Below are 20,753 nucleotides of genomic sequence, written 5' to 3'. Positions count from 1 at the left end.
GGAAATTGTGGAACTTTGGATCTACTCAAACAATTTCACAGGTTTTCTACTAAAAGTCTCAAACTTCTACAGCATAGTTTCTCCTCCCTCATTCCCTCCCCCTCACTCTTCCTGTGTGTGTGTGTGTGTGTGTGTGTGTGTCTGTGCGCGCGCACGCATGCATGCATGCTCATATAACACTTTCCTTCTCAGTTTGCTTTCTTGATAATAATATAGGCTCACTTTAGAAATTTGACTCCTTTTTTAACATTAAACATCTTTTTCTCTTAGAATCAGGAAAAATTAAACTGAAAAGGTTGGAGAAGTGTTGGAAAGTATAAACAAGCAGGAAAAACTGCCCATAATTCCACTTATCTTAACATTTGAGCATATTTCCTCCAGATGTTTCATTTTATGCTTATTATGTAGTTGAGTGTGCTGTGTGTACATATAAATGATTTTATATGACAATTGTGAAGATAGACTAAATAATGTATTTAAAGCTCTGAAGTGCCTGATAGATATCAAACATTCAATAATTGTCAGCTATCATTGTCATCTTGCCCTTCTTTGTTACCTTCTATATGCTGAGCTTATTTCCAAGTAATCAAAAAGTCTTCATAAGCACTATTATTTAATGACAGCATAATATCCTGTAATTATGGATATACCATGGTTTACTTTTCCTTTCCTTATATTTGAACACTTAGGATAATTTCAAAATTATCCTATCATATATAACACTTCCTGAATATTTGTTAATATAAATCTCTCTGTGCATTTCTAATTAGTCTTTGGAATTGATTCCTAGAAAGAGAACTACTGAGCCAAAGTGTTTGAATGTTTTCTAAGATCTTTGATGGACATATTGCCAAATTGCTTTCTAGAAATTTGGCTTAACTTTTTACTTTCACTCTTGACTAGTAGTAAATTAAGGACCTATGTCAGAAAATCCTCTCTACTCTTAAGGATTGCCTTTTTAAGAAGATCATTATTTTTCCCAGAGAAAGTGGTCTGTAATTTTTTTTTCCCCCACCCCGAGACAGGATCTCACTCTGTCACCCAGGCTGAAGTGCAGTGGTTTGATCGTGGCTGACTGCAGCCTTTAACTCCTGGGCTCAAGCAGTCCTCTCACCTCAGCTTCCTGAGTAGCTGAGACCACAGGCATGTGCCACCACACCCAGCTAATTTTTTAATTTTTTGTAGAGATGGGATCTTGCCATGTTGCCCAGGCTGGTCTCCAACTCCTGGGCTCAAGCGATCCTCCTGCCTTGGCCTCCCAGAGTACTGGGATTATAGGCGTGAGCCACTGTGCACAGCCTGTAATTTTTAATTAAATTTTTTAGGCTGGGCGCAGTGGCTCACGCCTGTAATCCCAGGACTTTGGGAGGCTGAGGCAGGTGGATCACCTGAGGTCAGGAGTTCGAGACCAGCCTGACCAACATGGAGAAACCCCGTCTCTACTAAAAATACAAAATTAGCTGGGCCTCATGGCACATGCCTATAATCCCAGCTACTAGGGAGGCTGAGGTAGGAGAATTGCTTGAACCTGGGAGGCGGAGGTTGCGGTGAGCCGAGATCGTGCCATTGCACTCCAGCCTGGGCAAGAAGAGTGAAACTCTGCCTCAAAAAAAAAAAAAAAATTTCTTTTGAGTCATTTGTATTTCTTCCTTTTAAACACATATGTTTACTTTGCCCATTTATCTAATTGGAATCCCTGTAGTTTTCTTGTAAGTTTGTGTGAATCCTGTATGTGTTAGGCATTTAATTTTTGCTGTTTCACATTTGTTCAGGTAGTTCCTCAAATTTTTTTTTCCTTCTTTTCTGATAGTTTTAACAATTCAAATTAATTGATGTTTTCCTAATTTTTCCATTGTTTTTAGCTAAGAAAATCCTCCCTATTCATAGACCTATATATTTTCTCTTAATTTATATAGTTAAACATCTATATTTAAGTCTTCTTTTTTCTTTAAGAGACAGAGTCTTGCTGTGTTACCCAGGCTGGCCTCAAAATACTGGGCTCAAATGATCCTCCCACTTCAGCCTCCTGCATAACTAGGAGTGCAGGTGTGCTCCATCATGCCTGGCTTCTATTTAACTCTTTAACACTCTAGAAATATGTTTTTTTTTTTTTTTTATGGGATGAGCTAATCTCAGTATTTTCCCATGCATATAGCAGTTTTTCTTCTATTAGGTATTTACTACGTTGTATTATAATTATTTTTTCTAAATTTTTCTTCTTTGTAAGTCGTAAGTTTTCATCTTTTTAGTTTTTGTTCCCAGAAGCTAGCACAGTGCCTGCCACATTATAGGCAAATATCCGATAAATGAAATAAATACACAGTTATATATAATCTGTCCTGAAATATTTTTAAAGGTACAAGTTATTCGTCTATTCTTACAGATGATTTAAAAACCCTTAAGAGAGGTTTTGTAGAAATTTTAATTTCTAGTTAGTCTGTATTTCAGAGCATTGCCAGAATGAATTGGAGGGGTCTGGCCACCAGGGAACTGCATGAAAAAATTATTTCTACCAGTAAGCTCAATTTGTGCTTTGTAATAGATGTGTTTCCCCAATAACCAGAACCTCTGTTTCTGTTATTTAAGCCACCCTCTCACTGCACAGGTCCCCAGACCGCTCCTACCTCTCCTAAAAACAGTAAATATAAATGTACGTTTTCGGCCAGACTCGGTGGCTCACGCCTGTAACCACAGCACTTTGGAAGGCCGTGGCAGATGGATCACCTGAGGTCAGGAGTTCGAGACCAGTCTGGCCAACATGGTGAAACCCTGTCTCTACAAAAAATACAGAAATTAGCTGGGCATGATGGCAGATGCCTAATCCCAGCTACTTGGGAGGCTGAGAGGGGGGAATCACTTGAACCTGGGAGGCGGAGGTTGCAGTGAGCTGAGATTGCGCCATTGCACTTCAGCCTGGGCAACAGAGCAAGAGACTCCATCTCAAAACAATAAATAAATACGTAAGTAAATGCACATTTTTAGTGTTCAGAATACTGAAATGAACAGGTACTGTTTAATGACACTCATATATTTTCAAACTTGACATTTCATCTGAGTTCTATTCTTCTATTTTCAACTGCTTTCTAGACATCCACTTACCTGTACTTATTATCAATGGTACTTCAAACCCAACCATTTGTAAACTAAAATCCTATTCACTCTTACCTTCCTGCTCATTCTGTCTACCCATCCCTCCTCCTTTCCAACCTCAGATCTTGTTACCTACTCTGTGTTTTCTGGTTCGGATATTTTACCACCCAGTAGCCAAGGTAAAAATCTCTTATTCTTTACTTCCTACCCTGTGTACTTAATCAGTCATCCTCTCTTACTGGTTTTGTCTTCACAATAGCTTTCCGTTTCTCTCGCCCCCATCTTCAGTACCACCATCCATCTTCATAGTCACTGATCTGGGCAACTGCCATAACCTCTTACCTGGCCTCCCAGCTTCCATTCCCCTGCTTCTAAATATATCCTCCATGATATATTTATTTATTATATGGGGGAAAGATTCCCCTCACCTCTAGAAGTTCAGAGTCACTGAACTGAGGGTAGGGCTTGGGTATCTTATCTTACAGAAAGCTTTTCAGATGATTCCCATGCACACTTTTGATAAAAGACCAGCATCTGCAAGATTCTGGGGTGAGCTTTTAAAATGATGTGATGGTCACATCGATTTTTGACTTACATTCAGTGCTTCCCCTGCTGCCTGCAATATAAAGTTCAGATCTCTCACTTTGTGATAGGACAAGCTCCTTTCACATCCTGGCTCTCCTCTAGCTTTCTAGATGTGTTTCCAGCTACTCCCTTTCAGATGCCTTTAGGCAAATAAGTTAGACCCAGTTTCTCATGTATTTTTGGATTTCTATGCCATTTTACATACTATTTCTATCTGGGGTTCTCTTAATTTTTTTTCTGTATCCAGAAAACTCTTCTCAATGATGCCTCCTCTCTGAGCCTTCCGTGACGATTCTTGCCCCTTGTTCCTCCAGGCAGAAGTACCTGATCTTCATCTGTGGCTCTCAGCACTTGGTCTATCAGTCGTCCCTCGGTACCCATGGGGGTTGGTTCCAGGAGCACCCACAGATACGGAAACCCAAGGATGCTCAAGTCCCTGAAATAAAACTTGAGTTTTATAGTGTTTGCATATAACCTATGTGCATCCTCCCATATACTTTAAGTCATCTCTAGAGTACTTGTAATACCTAACACAATGCCTACACACACATCCTTCGCAAGGATTCAGTGTAGTACTCAGCACATGGTGAATTCAAGTTTTACTTTTTGGAACTTTGTGAAACTTTTTCTCTGAATAATTTCCATCGGCAGTTGGTTGAACCGACAGACATGGAGGGCCGACCATACTTCATTGCTGCACTCATTACATGGCATTGTGATGACTTGCTTGCATATTTGTCTCCATCTATATACAGTTAGGTCATTGAAATAAAGGTAATCTTTTGTTAGTAGGTACGCAGTAACAGTGATGCTTTCCCTTTAATTAAGAAGTACCAAATTCTTGCCAAGTCTTTTAAAAACCATCTCTACTGACCTCCAGATACTTTCTACCTATATCATCATCTGCTTCTATCCCATCGAAAAAATGGTATATCTTATTAACAAAGAAGGAACCTCCCACATTTCTGGAGCATGTGATAGATGGTGGCCATTTCAGTATCATGAAACTCAATAGTGCCTATACCTTGCTGAGATCTGTACCAAAGGAAGATACAGATACAGAATATCTGGTGCTCAAGGTACTCAACTGGTTTTAAATGTTAAAAATCAGCAAAACCAATCTAATAAGTTGTGCCAATTCTGTTTTTTTAAGTTTCTATAATTTGTAGCATTAATGTCTGCTTTACACCTGGAAATACTCTTTTCAGTTATGTCTTACAAGAACAATGAAGGTTTTGTATGTTTGTTTGAGCCAGAAGTCATTTTTAGTGTATTACTCTTTTTCGGGGGCGGAGCGGGGAGACAGGATCTTGCTCTGTCACCCAGGCTGGAGTACAGTGGTGCAATCATAGCTCGCTGCAGCCTTAACCTCCCAGGCTCAAATGATCCTCCCACTTCTGCCTCCTGAGTAGCTAGGACTACAGCACGTGCCACCATGGCAGACTGATTTTTATTTTTTATTTTTTGAGACAGGATCTCACTCTGCCACCCAGCCTGTAGTGCAGTGGCACAGTCTCAGTTTCACTGAAACCTCAACCTCTCTGGGCTCAGGTGATCCTCCCACCTCAGCCTCCTGAGTAACTGGGACTGTGAGCGCGCACCACCACACCCAGCTAATTTTTGTATTTTTTTGTAGAGACAGGGTTTCGCTATGTTGCCCAGGCTGGTCTCAAATTCCTGGGCTCAAGCCATCCACCTGCCTTGGCCTCCCAAAGTGCTAGTTTTACAGACGTGAGCTACTGCGCCCAGCCAGCAGGCTAATTTTTATTTTATTTTATTTTATTTTATTTTATTTTATTTTATTTTATTTTATTTTATTTTATTTTATTTATGTATTTATTTTGGAGATGGAGTCTTGCTCTGTCACCCAGGCTAGAGTGCAGTGGTGTGATCTCGGCTCACTGCAATCTCCGCCTCTCGGGTTCAAGTGATTCTCCTGCCTCAACCTCCCAAGTAGCTGGGATTACAGGCACCCGCCACCACACCCAGCTAATTTTTGTATTTTTAGTAGAGACAGGGTTTCAACATCTTGGCCAGGCTGGTCTTGAACTTCCGACCTTGTGATCTACCCGCCTCGGCCTCCCAAAGTGCTGGGATTACAGGCATGAGCTGCTGTGCCTGGCCAGCAGGCTAATTTTTTATTTTTTATTTTTTTTTATTTTTGTGGAGACAGAGTCTCACTATGTTCCCCAGGCCATGTTATGCCTTCTAAGAATGCATCTGAGCTGTTGGCTTTCATGGTGAATTGTGGCTCTAGTGGAGGTTCTATTGTAAAGACCTCATCTAAGTTTGCAAGTGCTTCTTTCATTTTAAACTGCAGACATATGCCTGTCTTTCTAGCAGAGCATGTTAGGAGTTCAGAAAGGCTGTGACATTTGGGGGTCAGTTACGATTAATTTATAGTTTATTATATAACCATTACTGTCTGGTTTTGAGTATTAGAGAAGAAGCTTTGAAATTTGTGCTATAATAGTTGAACATGATATATACCAAGAGATATTGGTGATTATAAAGATGTTTGTGGTATCAGACCATATTGTTACAAATCATGAAATTTTATTGCATGGATTTATGTTCTAGGAATTAGAATTTTTTATTCTCATTTTTCCTCTGAGAATACCAAAAAGGAAATTGAATGCAGTGATATCTTTAATATTGAAATATAGCAGGTGGCCCGGAATGGTGGCTCACATCTGTAATCCTAGCACTTTGGGAGGTTGAGGTGGAGGATCACTTGAACCCAGGAGTTCAAGACCAGCCTAGGCAACATAGTGAGACCTTGTCTCTATTATTTATTAAAAATTTAAAAAATGTATATAGCAGGTAACTATATTAGTTCTGAAAGCAACGTGAAAATGTCTTTATCTTCTTTTGGAAATAGATTGCTAATAATAATACATTAAAGAAAAGCCCATTGTCTTTCCAGGACCAGAAAGCTGTTGTGCTGGGTTTGGTTCTTTCATAGGGATTGTCTCCTTGTTTCAGTTGGGCAATTGATATAAAAGAACCAGAGGCAAAAATATAAATATAGGACTAAATGTAAGCTAATCTCTGTGTTCACTTCCATCATTAGTCAACCTAAAACAACCAATTAATTGACTATAACTCAGCACAGCCACTAGCATTAATAGTCTTGAAAGTTTGGGACCTAAGTAGATATCTGTCTGAAGACAGGTAGTCAGATAAATAACTGGGAATTGACTTCTATCCTAGAGAGGCGCATTTCAATTCTCAGTGTCTTACTTAGAGACCTACCACACAAAGGGAGGAATGTAGAACAATAAGCATAGTACTATGGCTTAAAAATCAAGAGACCAAAATATGTTCCCTGCAAATTACTTTTTCCATCTCGGATCCTCTCCATTAAATGGAAACATCATTTTTAAAAATCCCTACACAGAAATGCAATTGGTTTAATAAGAAAAAAAAAATACCTAGAGAGAGATGGAGAGAGGAAGAGATCCTTCTTTAATGTCTGGGTTCCTTGGCTCTCCCTGAAAGATTTCCCCTTGAGCTTTTATTTGAATGTACTATGAAACCTGCAAAACAATAAAGACTGTGGTCCCTTAATAGTCACCAAGAATTGCTAAGTATAACCTCTCCAAGAATGTTATACACAATTGACTCTGTCCTTAAACGGAAGGAGAAACCAGAAGGTAGTTAGTTCCCAAGCACCTAAATATGAGAGGACTTTCGGCTTCAGTTTTATGCTTTTGATGGACAAATCTGAGAAGTATAATCATGCATAACTTAACAGTGGGGGATGCATTCTGAGAAATGCTTTGTTAGACAATTTTGTGTTGTGTTAACATCAGAAAGTGTACTTACACAAACCAAGGTGGTTTCGCCTGCTGCATACCTAGGCCGTATGGTGTAGCCTAGGTTTGCAGCAGGCACAACCATCAAGGTATGTATAAGTACACTCTGTGTATGTATGTAGCCTCCTAGGCTACAAACCTGTACTGGAGGCAACTGTTACACAAGGGTATTTATATATCTAAACATAGAAAAGGTACAGTAAAAATACAGTATTGCAACCTATTATAAAAATATATGTGGTTTGTCATTGACCTAAACATCATTGTGCGGCACATGACTGTACTTCTTCCAGTTTAAAAGAGGAAGTGAGAAATTTTCCAGGAGAAGTATTTAGCAATAGTCATTTGATTCCAGATGCAAGACAGAACCCTTTTGTAGCTGAACCTAGTAGGGAGGGAGAGGGGTTGAAGAATGGCTGGAAGGCAAGATACCTGGCACCTTTTTGAGAAGCTTCAATTCATTCCTTCAGGACTTTCACAAGAAGGAGAAATGGACAAACCTGAGTCCAGAAAACCTGCACCTAAAGACGAGTTGCCAAAAATGCTAACCTTCAAGTTTAAGTTTGGATTAGGGGTTATAAAAGACAACATTCTAATTAGGGTATAGGTGTAAAATTTGGATTTGTTGTTAAGATTCTAGTAGAGAATTAATCAAAGTTTGTTTCAGAGTCTTATTTTTGAATTTGGTATGTAACAGTTTGTTTTGGTTAAAAGTTTACAAACTAAGTCTGAGGGAAACCAGTGAGCTCTAACCAAATCTCAGGAACAGCATGCACCTGGATGTTATGACCTTTGTAATATACGATGAATGCCAGACACCTAGTAATGTTGTACCTAAAATGTAGAGAAATTCACTAAGGAGCAGAATTTAAATTCTTATGTACTAAAACTACAAAGCAAAAGCCACCGAAGTTATGTCCTGTAGTAGTGTGTTTATGATCAGTTGCTTCTCCTGGTACCCACAGCTCAGTGGCCCTGTGGCTTTGTGAGAGAGAACCTCTTGCTGAATTTACTTAGGCTTGAAGTATCGATTTCTACCGCACTCTGCCTGGGTCCCGCTGTGCTTACTGCAAACGATCGTTGGTCCCTTTGCTCTTATCATGCTTATCGTCGTTTCCCTTGTTTCCCCTAGTTGGTAATTATTAATATAAGGCAAATGTCTTTTCTTTCAGTCCTCCTCGCCCTCTGACTAATATGAATGACACCGTGGTTAGCCACATGTCCTCTGGAGTGCCCACTCCCACCAAGAGGTACGTATGTCTTGTGCCTTCGACTTGGGTGTTGGCCTTTGCTACTGATTTGCGGTGCCCCCTCTCAGAAATGAGGCCTGAAAAGCAGGTTGTTCCACTGGGCAGAAAGGACTGGTTTGCCTTCTCTTCCTTTGGCTGTCTTTTAATCTTAATTTCTACTTTTTATTTTCCTTTTTTTCCCCCACTGACTCACAAATACAGCAACTGAAGTTTGGCTTTCAGTGGTGCCTCAGGTGGAAACTTCATTTGTGACAAGCAGTGGTGACAGTGTCAGCGCAGATTAGGCATGTTTCAGATCCGTTCTTTAACCTGAAACAATGTTTTGATAGTCATGAGTTTCAACAGTTTTGCCTTTGAATTCTTTGAGTGTCAAAGATCATTTTTGCTCTTTGATTGGACGGTGTAAATTGAATTAATCCCTTATAAGATTTTCTCCTAAATCGTTCTGTATATGATCTATAAACATTTAAGTTGAAAAGCCCTAGTGTCTCTCTTTTGGTTATGCAAGGAGTTTGCTTTAGGGGCCTTCAAGGAATAAGAACTGTGTACTTCTTTCTCCTCTTTATTTAATCTGCTCTTCTCCAAAAATTTTCTCAGGCAGGACTTGAAAGAATTATATAAAGTGGCTTTCTATTTGGTATAAGCTGTTCCATGACAAGAGCAATGCAAAAACTCCCTCAAGGGCACGGCCATTAAAGAATTCTTTCTAACAGTCATCACTCAAAAACAAGAAAACCACAAAGACATTCCAGCCCACCCCCTAGTCCTTCCTGGAAAAAAAACCATTTTGTGCCATATGTACCGATTGCTTTGGATTAATTCAGCTATAGAAACGCTATAGAAATTTTGACTATGTAATACATAGTGCTTAAGACAATGATGTTTGTTCCCATTGGCTAAAACTCCTAGGGCAATGTTTCTCAAACCTGACTGATGAGAAGAATCACCTGGGTCACCTGTTGAAAACAGATTTCTGGGACAACATCAGACCCAGTGAATTGGAATTTCTAAAGATAGGATCTTGAGAAGCTACATTTTTATTCCAGCTGATTCTTATCATCAAGCAAGTTTGGGCAGTAGCCTGACAAGGAAGCTAAGGAGTAAAGTGTAGGACTACCCTGAAGAGAGAAGTTAGGGACTTAATAAACCAGAGTGGCCTGATAATACATTACCTGCATGGAGACCCAGGACCTGACCAGGTAAGAGTGCTTGCCTTTAGCCTTGTTAGGGCACTTTCCAGCAGTGAGAGAGTCAGGCCACTGCTTCTGGGCAGAGCTGAGTGGTGCAGGGCACCAGAGCATGGACTCTTGAGCCAGACTCTGAGTTGGAATGCTGGCTCTTTGCTTACCTTGAAATGTTCTCGTCTTCGTTTTTAATTTAATTTTTTTTTTTCCCAGAGACACGGTCTCTCTTTGTCACCCAGGCTGGAGTGCAGTGGCCCAATCTTAGCTCACTGCAAACTCTGCCTCCCAGGTTCAAGCAATTCTCTTGCCTCAGCCTCCCAAATAGCTGGAATTTCAGGCACCTGCCACCATATCTAGCTAATTTTTTTTTTTTTTTTTTTTTTCCGGAAGAGATGGGGTTTCACCATGTTGGCCAGGCAGGTCTCAAACTCCTGATCTCAAGTGATCCAACCGCCTCAGCCTCCCAAAGTGCTGGATTACAGGCATGAGCCACTGTACCTGGCCTTGCTTTCAATTTTTTATCTCTAAAATGGGGACAAAAATAATATCTACCTTTTGGGGTTTATGTGAGGATTTAATATATTATTTTTATGACTTAGGAAGTAAACTGGAATGTGAGAATAAGTGAGGAAGAGACAGAATGATTTACCAGTAATGCCCTCTCAAGCAGGAAAGGAATTTTTATGGACGAATACAAAGCAATTAAGCCCGTCCCACCTACCTAGATATTACGATAACCCCTGCTGCCCTTGGACTTCGGTTTTTATGTTAAACACCCATGGCATTCAAACCCAGACTCCAGATCAAAGATGTTTCCATTTCAAAACCAGGCAGATAAGGTGGCCTATTCAAAGAATTCAGGTCATAGTTTTCATGTTAATTATAAGAATACCATCTCATTCAGTAGCATTTCCCATCTGAATTCTTCTCATCATTTACTAGTTCTGTCATGCTAAGTCACCCAAGTACATGAGGGTGTACACCTTGGTGCCCAGTGACTGGGGGTGGGGTGCCATGTGTTATATGTGCCACATTCAGTGACCACAGCTGAATGTGGCTGCTAGAAGCTGTTAGAAGGAGCATGGCTTTCTGGACAATGTTTTCTTGCTTGAGAGAACTAAAAGAAGGGAGCAGTCATAATCATAACCACCTCTGTAGAGGACTACCCCTTGGGCTTGCTGTGTTATACCCCCAGGCTTCAGTGTAAGTAGCCAGCTGTGATTGCCAGTCACAGAATGGTATCTGGCATTTTTGAAAGCTGCTTCAGATAATCTATAGCCTGGATTAATATTTCATCTTAAAGTCAGCGTTTCAGCCAGCACCTCTTTCTGGTGGAATTAGCCCACCCTAGAGGTGGTTATCGTAAACTTTGCAAGGGCTGACCAGCAGGCCAAAGGCAGCCAGAGCGCAGACCAGAAAAGAAGGTTGAGCTCCGATCGATCAAGAAGCACAATTACTTGAGTAGAGGCTCCATAGGAATGAAATGCTCCTACCCTACCAATACAGCCCCCAAGATTTTAGGGGATTCCATTTATATTCAGTATGAGATTGTGATATACCATGTGGAGACCAATTACCTAATTCATAGACTTGGCTTTTCATGGCCCCAGTAACCAAATAGTATAAATTTCCAGGTAGTATTCTTGCTTTCTTAAGGACTCCTCAGCTTTTCTTCCCTGCTCTGAATGTGGACAGACCTGTGTGGCCAGAATCTAATGGAAGCCAGGAGCCCAGCATGTCTTGCTGGCCACAGAGCCTTCTCTGCCCAGACAGGAATGCTCACGGAGATAGAGCAGCTACTCTTCAGAATAAGAGGTTTCTTTTAGAACTCATCCTAAGACGTCAATCACTGAATGAGACAACAACATGCACGGCGATAAAAATGCAGGAAAAGTTTTAAGTGCTCTAGTTCCTACCTTTTTAATAGGCAGTGCATTTAAAAATAGTGATAATCACAGTGGCCAAAAGTAATGCTGTTAGTCCAAATAAAAGATGATCTGAATGTAAGCTTTACTTTTCACAGAAGACCTTACAAATGGCAGAGATGATGACTGTCATATGAGATACCATAAATCATGTTCCTGAGAGGTTCCACTATAGGGATTTGCCCTCCCTAGTAATCTTTTAATATCCCTAAATTGATATCTTATAACTGAAAAGAAATTTTGTCTTTGCCTTAGGCTAAATAGTTTCTTGAAATTTACTTTCTTTTGAAAGCATCTACATAGTACATTTAAAAGCAAACAAGAAAAAACTTTTCAAAGCTTTAAAACGTAGGCTTAAAATACCCCTCCCCTGTCCAATTTCCTCCGAGACCTGCGTCTAGACCTATTTTTCCCCAGGGTTCAGAATGTGAATTGTGTTCTTATGCTCTGTACTGTTCTATTATTTTAAGTCACCTTATATTCAGACGAATATGGAAAATGATGCTAATGTTTTTTTATTTTTAAATGTCTTCTAAAACTTTAGCTGTAATTGTTTATGGATACTTAAAGCTTAACAATTCTGTGGCAGTTTCGTATAACTATGGAAGTAACAAAAGCCTTCAATATGCAATTTTGTGCTTTGTGCATTCAGCTGGTATATTAATATTATGTCTCCTTTAGCTTCAGGTATTAAAATTGAACCTTAAAAGGCAAAGCAAAGGCAAAAAGCAGAAAGGGAAGAGCAGGAGAGTACACTGATCACGAAAGCAACGGGAATGCCCCCAGGCAGCCCTCCTTCTCTGAGCTGCCTCTCTCTGTGTGCCTTCTTTGCTCCTCACCACTGCAGAACAGCTGCTCCCAAGGTGCTGATGCTTCCAGACACACACCTACCTACAGCCTTGCTCCTTCAGGGATTGTGCTTTGGATTAGAAAAACGCAAGGAAGGATTCTCATGTTCTGGATTGCATTACGGCCCATCCTTGGTGTATGTGACGGGCCCTGCCCGTTAGAGCTATGGCATCAGAGCAGAGGGAGAAGAATTTCCCCCAAAGAAGGGTATACTGTCAAGAAAAGGAGAGAGAGAGAGGAGGCTGAGGTGGGAGGATGGCTTGACCCCAGGAGTTTGAGGCTGCAGTAAGCTATGATCGTGCCCGTGAATAGCCACTGCACTCCAGCCTCAGCAACGTAGCAAGACCCTGTCTCTCAAAAAAAAAAAAAAAAAAAAAAAGGAGAAGAAGCAGAAGAAGAAAGAAGAAGAAGTAGAAGAAGAGAAATCCCGGGAAAGAAAAATAACGGAAGTTGTTAGCAGACCATGGTTTTCCTACCTAGCACATAGCTGTGTGCACACATGCACACACGCCAGCCTTCCCATATACATTTCCACTTCCAGAATTTTCCTTCTTCACATAAGGCAGCCATCCATGTACAACTGCCGATGCTCTCACACCTTTCCCAGGAGTCTTAGCCACCTCCTGTGACAGGGACGAGGTCCAGGGTATCCAATTTATACTCATTCATCTGGACCAGGCCTAGGCATCTCCTTTTGTGATTCGTTAACCCATTAAACCATGAACCAAATGATGCATTTTAAACACTCACACACACAGTATACAAAGGTAAAGATCTGCAAATAGGATAATTGCAATTTAAAGACGTAGGGAAAAGGAAAGTAACAAATAGCATGGCATATTAAGCCACATTTGCCTGTTTCATCCTGAAACACCACTAAAATGACAGCCAAGAGGTTTTTTGTTTTTTGTTTTTTTTAAGTAAAAACTCACAAGAACAAAGAAAAATGGAAGAAGAAACAACAGCAACAAAATTTTGGTAGCAGCCAAGCAAATGGATGAGTGGTAATGAACTTAGCAGAGAAAAACTAAAACATAGGCTAAAAGTAAGACAAGCCTGGAAGAAAGCCAACCCTAGGAATTAGAACACTCTGGAAACACAGATTCAGAATGATTGGCTCATAGTCCCTAGAGAAGGTAGAGGTACTCAGAAATTACAACTATGGGCTTCTCTTTTGGGTGGCTTCTGAAAAAAACTATTTTATGTATTATATCACACCTCCCTTTGCATAGATGTGTTTTAGAAGAGGTCTTTTTTCCCTAACACCCCACTTTTATTTCTCTCAACAAATAATATTTTCTCAAAAATAGAAATAGTTCTTTCTATTCTGTTTGGTTCAGTTGTTGATGATGTATTGACTTGGGACATAATACCATCTTTGGATGGGGAACTGGTAAATATTTGAGCCTATATTTCTGAGTAGTCCTAATTGCTAGCACTTTTAGGTAAGGGCGAGATTTTATCATAGCATATTTACTTTAATTTATACTTCATAAGAAAGAAAAGCAGTTGTTGAAGATCAGAAGATGCCACAGTATAAATATTATTTCCGAACTGTAGAAACCTGACCAAATTAAGAGATGAGTTAATAAAATAGTACACACATACCTTAGAGACACGGCAGGTTTGGTCCCAGACCACCGCAATCAAGTGAATATTGCAATCAAGTGACTCATACAAACTTTTAAATTTCTCAGTACATATAAAAGTTTAGCTTACACTATACTATAGCCTCGTAAGTGTGCAGTAGCAATATGTATTTTAAAAGTATGTGCCTTAATTTAAAAAATATTTAATTGCTAAAAAATGCTAATGATCATTTGAGCCTTCAGCAAGTTCTAATCTTTTTGCTGGTAGAGGGTCTTGCCTCAATGCTGATGGCTGCTGACTAAGCAGCATGGTGATTGCTGAAGATTGGGATAGCTGCAGCAAATTCTTAAAATAAGACAATAATGAAGTTTGCCCCTTTAATTGACTCTCCCATTCATGGAAGATTTCTCTGTAGCATGTGATGCTGTGTGATAGCATTTTACCCACGATAGATCTTCTTTCAAAATTGTAGTCAGTCCTCTCACACCCTGCCACTGCTTTGTCAACTAAGTTTACATAATATTCTAAATCCTTGTCATTTCAACAATGTTCACAGCATCTTAACCAGTAGATTCCATCTCAGGAAACCCCTTTTTTTGCTTATCCATAAGAAGTAACTCCTTACCTTTTCAAGTTTTATTATAAGATTGAAGCAATTCAGTCACATCTTCAGGCTTCACATCTAATTCTAGTTCTCTTGCTTTTTTCTACCACATCTTCAGTTACTTCCTCTACTGAAGTCTTGAACCCCTAGAATGACATGAGGGTTGGAATCAACTTCATCCAAACTCCTATTAATGTTTATTTTAGCCTCCTCTCATGAATCACAAATGTTTTTAATGGCATCTAGAATGGTGAATCCATTACAGAGGTTTTCAATTTACTTTGCCCAGACTCCATTAGAGGAACCACTCTATGGCAGCTATAGTCTTACAAAATGTATTTCTTGCATAATAAGACTTGAAAGTCAAAATTACTTCTTGGCTGGGTGTGGTGGCCTATAATCCCAGCACTTTGGGAGGCCGAGGCAGGTGGATCACCTGAGGTCAGGAGTTCCAGACCAACCTGGCCAACATGGTGAAACCCCGTCTCTACTAAAAATACAAAAATTAACTGGGCATGGTGGCACATGCCTGTAATCCCAGCTACTTGGGAGGCTGAGGCAGGAGAATCACTTGAACCCAGGAGGTGGAGGTTGCAGTGAGCTGAGATTGTGCCATTGCACTCCAGCCTGGGTGACAAGAGCAAAACTACATCTCAAAAAAAAAAAAAGTTACTTCATGATCCAGGGGATGCAGGATGGATGTTGCAGGCCTGAAAGCAACATTCATCTTGTTGTACATCTTCATCAGAGCTCTTAGGTAGCCACATGCATTTTCAATGAATGAGCAGTACTGTTTTGAAAGCAATCTTTTTTTCTGAACAGTAGGTCTCAACAGTAGGCTTAAAATATTCAGTAAACCATGCTGTAAACAGATGTGCTGTCATCTGGGCTTTATTCTTCCATTTATGGAGCACAGGCAAGGTAAATTTAGCATAATTCTGAAAGGCCCTAAAATTTTCAGAATGGCAAATGAGCATTGGCTTCAAGTTAAAATCTCCAGCTGCATTAGCCCCAGCAAGAGAGTCAGCCTGTCCTTTGAAGCTTTAAGACCAGACATTGACTACTTCTCTCTAGCTATGAAAGCCCTAGGTGGCATCTTCTTCTGATAGAAGCCAGTTTCATCTCATCAAAAATCTGCAGGTTTTGTGTAGCTGCTTTTATCAGTGATCTGATCTAGATCTTCTGGACAACTTGCTGCAGCTTGTCCATCAGCGCCTGCCACTTCACCTTGCACCTGCATGTTCTGGAGATGGTTCTGTTCTTAAACCTCATGAGCCAACCTCTGTTAGCTTCCAGCTCTTCTTCTGCAGCTTGCTCACCTGTCTCAGCCTTCATAGAATTGAAGAGAGTTAGGGCCTTCCTGGATGAAACTTTGGCTTAAGGGAATGTTGTGGCTGATTTGATCTTCTATCCAGACCACTAAAACTTTACATCAGCAATGAGGCTGTTTTGCTTTCTTATCATTTCTGGGTACAGTGGAGTACCACTTTTAATTTCCTTCAAGAGTTTTCCTTTGCATTCATAACTTGACTGTTTGGCACAAGAGGCCTCGCTTTCAGCCTGTGTTGGCTTTCAACATGCTTTCCTCACTAAGCTTGAACATTTCTAGCTTTTGGTTTAAAATGAGAGACATGCAACTCTTCCTTTCACTTGAACACTTAGACTTCATAGTAGGGTTATGAACTGGCCTAATTTCAATATTGTTATGTCTTAGGGAATAGGGAGGCCTGAGAAGAGAGGCAGAGAGATGGTCAGTGAAACGGTCAGAACACATATTGATTGATTAAGTTGGCTATCTTATGTAGGCGTGGTTTGCGGCACTCAAAAGCAATTACAATAGTAACACCAAAGATGACTGATCACAGATCACCATAACAGATATGATGATAATAATGGAGAAGTTTGAAGCATTGTCAGAATTACCAAAATGTGGCACAGAGACACCAAATGAGCACATGCTGTTGGAAAAAATGGCACCAGTGGCCTTACTCAACTCAGGGTTGCCACAGACCTTCAATTTGTAAAAAGCACAATATCTGTGAGGCACGATAAAGCAAAGCACAATGAAACAATGAGTGCCTGTATGAAAATGGCTTTCTCACTGGGTGACAAAAGAGTTTATCTTGTTATCTACAGAATACAGTAGAATGACAAAAATCACTATTTTTTGTTTTTTTAAGACCGAGGACAAAAAATAGTTTTTTGGGGGGAAACTAAGAAAAGGAACAAAACAAAAGTGGTCATGTCAGAAACTATCCATATGTGGACTCAGTGCACAGATTCTCTTCCTACCTGTGAAATGAGAAAAATAGAGTTTGTTTGAAAAGCAAGAAGAATTAATGATGGTTTCAGGAAACAGCTAACATATATGAAGTCTTTGTGAGAATTTTACCAAGTCAACACAAGAATAGTTTTTTCTCCAGTGTTTTATTTTATTTTATTTTTAAGACAGAAAAGCAGAGTAATTGAAAATTAACACACAATCTTAGAGAACTGCAGGGTCCTTGATGTTGGCAGGTGTCCAGAGCCTGTCTGACAGCCTGGGCAGACCGCCAGTTTTCAGCTGCTTCTGGGTTGGGATTAGATTCCATTTCCACTGAAGCATTTAAGGTAAACCTTTCACCAGTTCTAACTCAGATTGGTACAAACAGAAAGTTTGAGTATTTCCAAGTCCATACTTAAATACCTTAGTTTGAAAAATAGAAGCTGACAGAAGCATAGTAAGTAATAGTTTGCTGCTTCTTTGCATTGGACTGAGGCTTGAGGTCCTGAGCATGACCAAGCATCACATCCATCGTAGACCATCGGCAGAGCCAAGTGGAAGGAGCAGGCTCAGGGAAAAAGATCTCAAGTGTAATGTTGTCGTGTTCAGATTGAGATGCTTGTGGGATGCCGGGAGTGAAGACGAGCTTTGTAAATTTTGGATATGGGTGGGGCAAGGAAAAGTGTGGATCTTTTTCAGATTTCTTCCTGGCTTGAGGTAAGGTCCCTTTGGTCAAAACACTGGAGGAGGATTTGTGCCAGAAGAAGAGGGTTGGGAACCAGACCATCGTTTTTGTCTTCCAGATTCTTCCAGCGAATCTCACATTCACACCAGCAAAAGGGATACAAATACTTAGAGCCAACAAATGACCAGTAGAACCTGACATGCATACATGCCCTTTTCTCCCTAGCAGCCCCCATACAGACTCTTCCTCTCTCACTATATAATGTCTCTTTCTCTCTTTCTGATACACACATGAACACACACGCACTTTTTAAAAACACATTTTTACACACACATGCTTTGGGGCTTTTCACTGAAATACCTTTTGACCTTATCTCCTAAGAAGTTGACTCAGTGTAGTTGCTACGGTCAAGCGATGTTGATGGGCCACAGCCTGGCACGTAGAACAAACATCTCCGAATGCTGAAATTCCCGTGCTGATCCAGCCTAGACGTACTATGTTTAACCAGAGATTTTTTTTCACTCCTCTTAATATCAAACTAGTAAAATATTTCAGCTCACTGTAGCTAGTAAAGCAAACACTTAAAGTAAATCAGTACAGTTCTCAACTTTTTCGTGGATCTTATTGGGGAATCTCCAGTCTACTCCCCACTTTACCCCCAATTTAGTCTTTTCTTTGCACCTGCAGGGGTTTTTCTGAAATGCAAATCTGATTATGTTGTTATCCCAATTAAAACTTTCCAGGGGCTCTTCTTTGCTGCAGCACTGTCTAGTAGCATGGAATTGTTCTGTGCTAACCAGTATGGGAGCCAGCTAGCCACATGTGTCTGTTGAGTACTTGAGATGTGACAGAGAAAATGAATTTTTAATTATTTATTTAGAGGTGGAGTTTCATTCTTGTCACCCAGGCTGGAGTACAGTGGCACAATCTCAGCTCACTGCAACCTCCACCTCCTAGGTTCAAGCAATTCTCCTGCCTCATCCTCCTGAGTAGCTGGGACTACAGGTGTGTGCCACCACACACGGCTAATTTTTCTATTTTTAGTAGAGGTGGGGTTTTACTATGTTGGCCAGGGTGGTCTTGAACTCCTGACCTCAGGTGATTCTCCTACCTCGGCCTCCAAAAGTGCTGGGATTACAGGCATGAGCCACTATACCTGGCCTAATTTTATTTAATTGGAGTGAATTGGAATTTAAATAGCCATAGGTAGCTGATGGCCACACAGTTCTACAAGCTAAAACCCCCATTCTTCTGTGTGGCTTACAAGGCCCTTGTTTCTGAGCTGACCCTTGCCAGCCCTTCCAACCCTACCTCATCCTACTCTCTCTTCTCAGCATCCATACTCAGAAGCACTTGGACCTCTCACAATGCCCCAGGCAGGCATTTGCATATGCCACTTCTCCCTGAAGGACCTCCCCATCCTTTTCACCTTTGTTCTCTCTTCTTTGTCATCTAATTCTTCCTTCTCATCTTAGCTCTGACTTCTCCAGGAAGCCTTCCCTAACACCCTAAAACTGTATTATGTGGTCTTCTGTGAGCCACAGCGTCTGGTACATATCATAGTATCATAGTAGCTGTTTGTTCAATGCCTTTCTAGACTATAAGCTCTTTGAGGGTGTAGACTCCCCAGGCTTGGGCCAAAAATGGATTCCGTCTGTCAAAATCTTCTTGCTGCTGCTTGCCTCTTAATTAATACTTCCTCTGCTAGGAAAGGGATTTTCTTTTTTCAGTTATTTCAAATAAATCACTAGTACTGCCTGCTTATTCCATTCAGAGCGGGGAAATTAAAAAGAAAGGTATTATTCCTCTACTTTATACATATTATGTGTAAACATAATATTACATTGCCCTTCACATGAGTAACTAGTAGGAAGTTTAACCGATTACTAGAATTTTATGTACATTAAACCCAAGCATTGATTGATGGCGAGTCCTTAACCTCATAGAGCTTATTTACTCAGGAAGAAAACATAAATGGGGGGGGGTCGGGAGGGAAGAAAGTGGAAGGACTAGATATGTTTTCTTGTTCAATATGATATTTATTTGGTGAAGATTTTTGATGCAGGCCAGGTGTGGTGGCTCATGCCTGTAATCCCAGCACTTTGGGAGGTCGAAGTAGGTGGATCTGGATTGCTTGAGGCCAGAAGTTTGAGACCAACCTGGCCAACATGGTGAAACCCTGTCTCAACTAAAAATACAAAAATTAGCCAGGAATTGTGGTGTGCACCTGTAATCCCAGCTACTCAGGAGGCTGAAGCAGGAGAATTGCTTGAACCTGGGAGACGGAGGTTTCAGTGAGCTGAGATTGGGCCACTGCACTCCAGCCTGAGTAACAGAGTGAGTGAGACTCCGTCTCAAAAAGAAAAAAAAAAACAAAAAACTTTTTTCATGCACTTCGTGTTGGGAAAGAGGTCATTTGACAAATTTAGATAGCATCACCACCACTACTTTATTAAGACGAGACCCCACTGGGTAGATATGCACAGGAAAGGTGAGTGGTGGTGAGCAGTTCTTAGAGAGCCCCATGTCACTCCAGCTCCTTCATTCTGTCCATAACCTGGCTGTGCCAGAGAACCTATAGAGCCTGGCATGTCATTGGGCTTGTTTGTGTCTCTCACGGGTCCTCATTGGACAGCATTATTTTTTCTCATTAGCTTGTAATACAGTGAAGGCACAGACTAGTTTCTTTCCCTTAAACAGAGTTGATTGCGTCAAGCCACGACCTATGAGACAGTGAGCTGTTGGAAGGATGTTTTTCCTGTACCTCCTTGCCCTTCGTGGCTAAAGTCCTTTGAGGAGAGATAATCCAGATGGGGAGTGTCCTTACATTCTGTAAATCCATCTCTTCCACACTAGTGCCTTGACATTGTGTATTTTTTTTAGTGACATTGTGTATTTTTTTTAGTGACA

The 20,753-nt window shown here is 40.6% G+C and overlaps 1 protein-coding gene across 12 annotated transcripts in view; it reads left to right on the top strand.

The window, feature by feature from the left end:
- DTNB (dystrobrevin beta) overlaps positions 1–20,753 on the top strand; it is a 301,137-nt gene that overhangs the window by 185,969 nt on the left and 94,415 nt on the right. For 11 of the 12 annotated variants that reach the window (XM_023230081.2, XM_023230086.1, XM_023230088.1 and 8 more), the window contains one exon: positions 8,666–8,743. In XM_023230081.2, coding sequence (XP_023085849.1) covers positions 8,666–8,743 — 78 coding nt within the window. Of the gene's footprint in view, positions 1–8,665; positions 8,744–12,533; positions 13,037–20,753 lie in introns of those variants that run through there. The other variant, XM_023230089.1, reaches the window with a different exon arrangement.

The sequence above is a fragment of the Piliocolobus tephrosceles genome, chromosome 15 (assembly GCF_002776525.5).
Source record: "Piliocolobus tephrosceles isolate RC106 chromosome 15, ASM277652v3, whole genome shotgun sequence".
Classification (NCBI taxonomy): domain Eukaryota; kingdom Metazoa; phylum Chordata; class Mammalia; order Primates; family Cercopithecidae; genus Piliocolobus; species Piliocolobus tephrosceles.
This window is presented reverse-complemented; position numbering and strand designations above follow the sequence as displayed.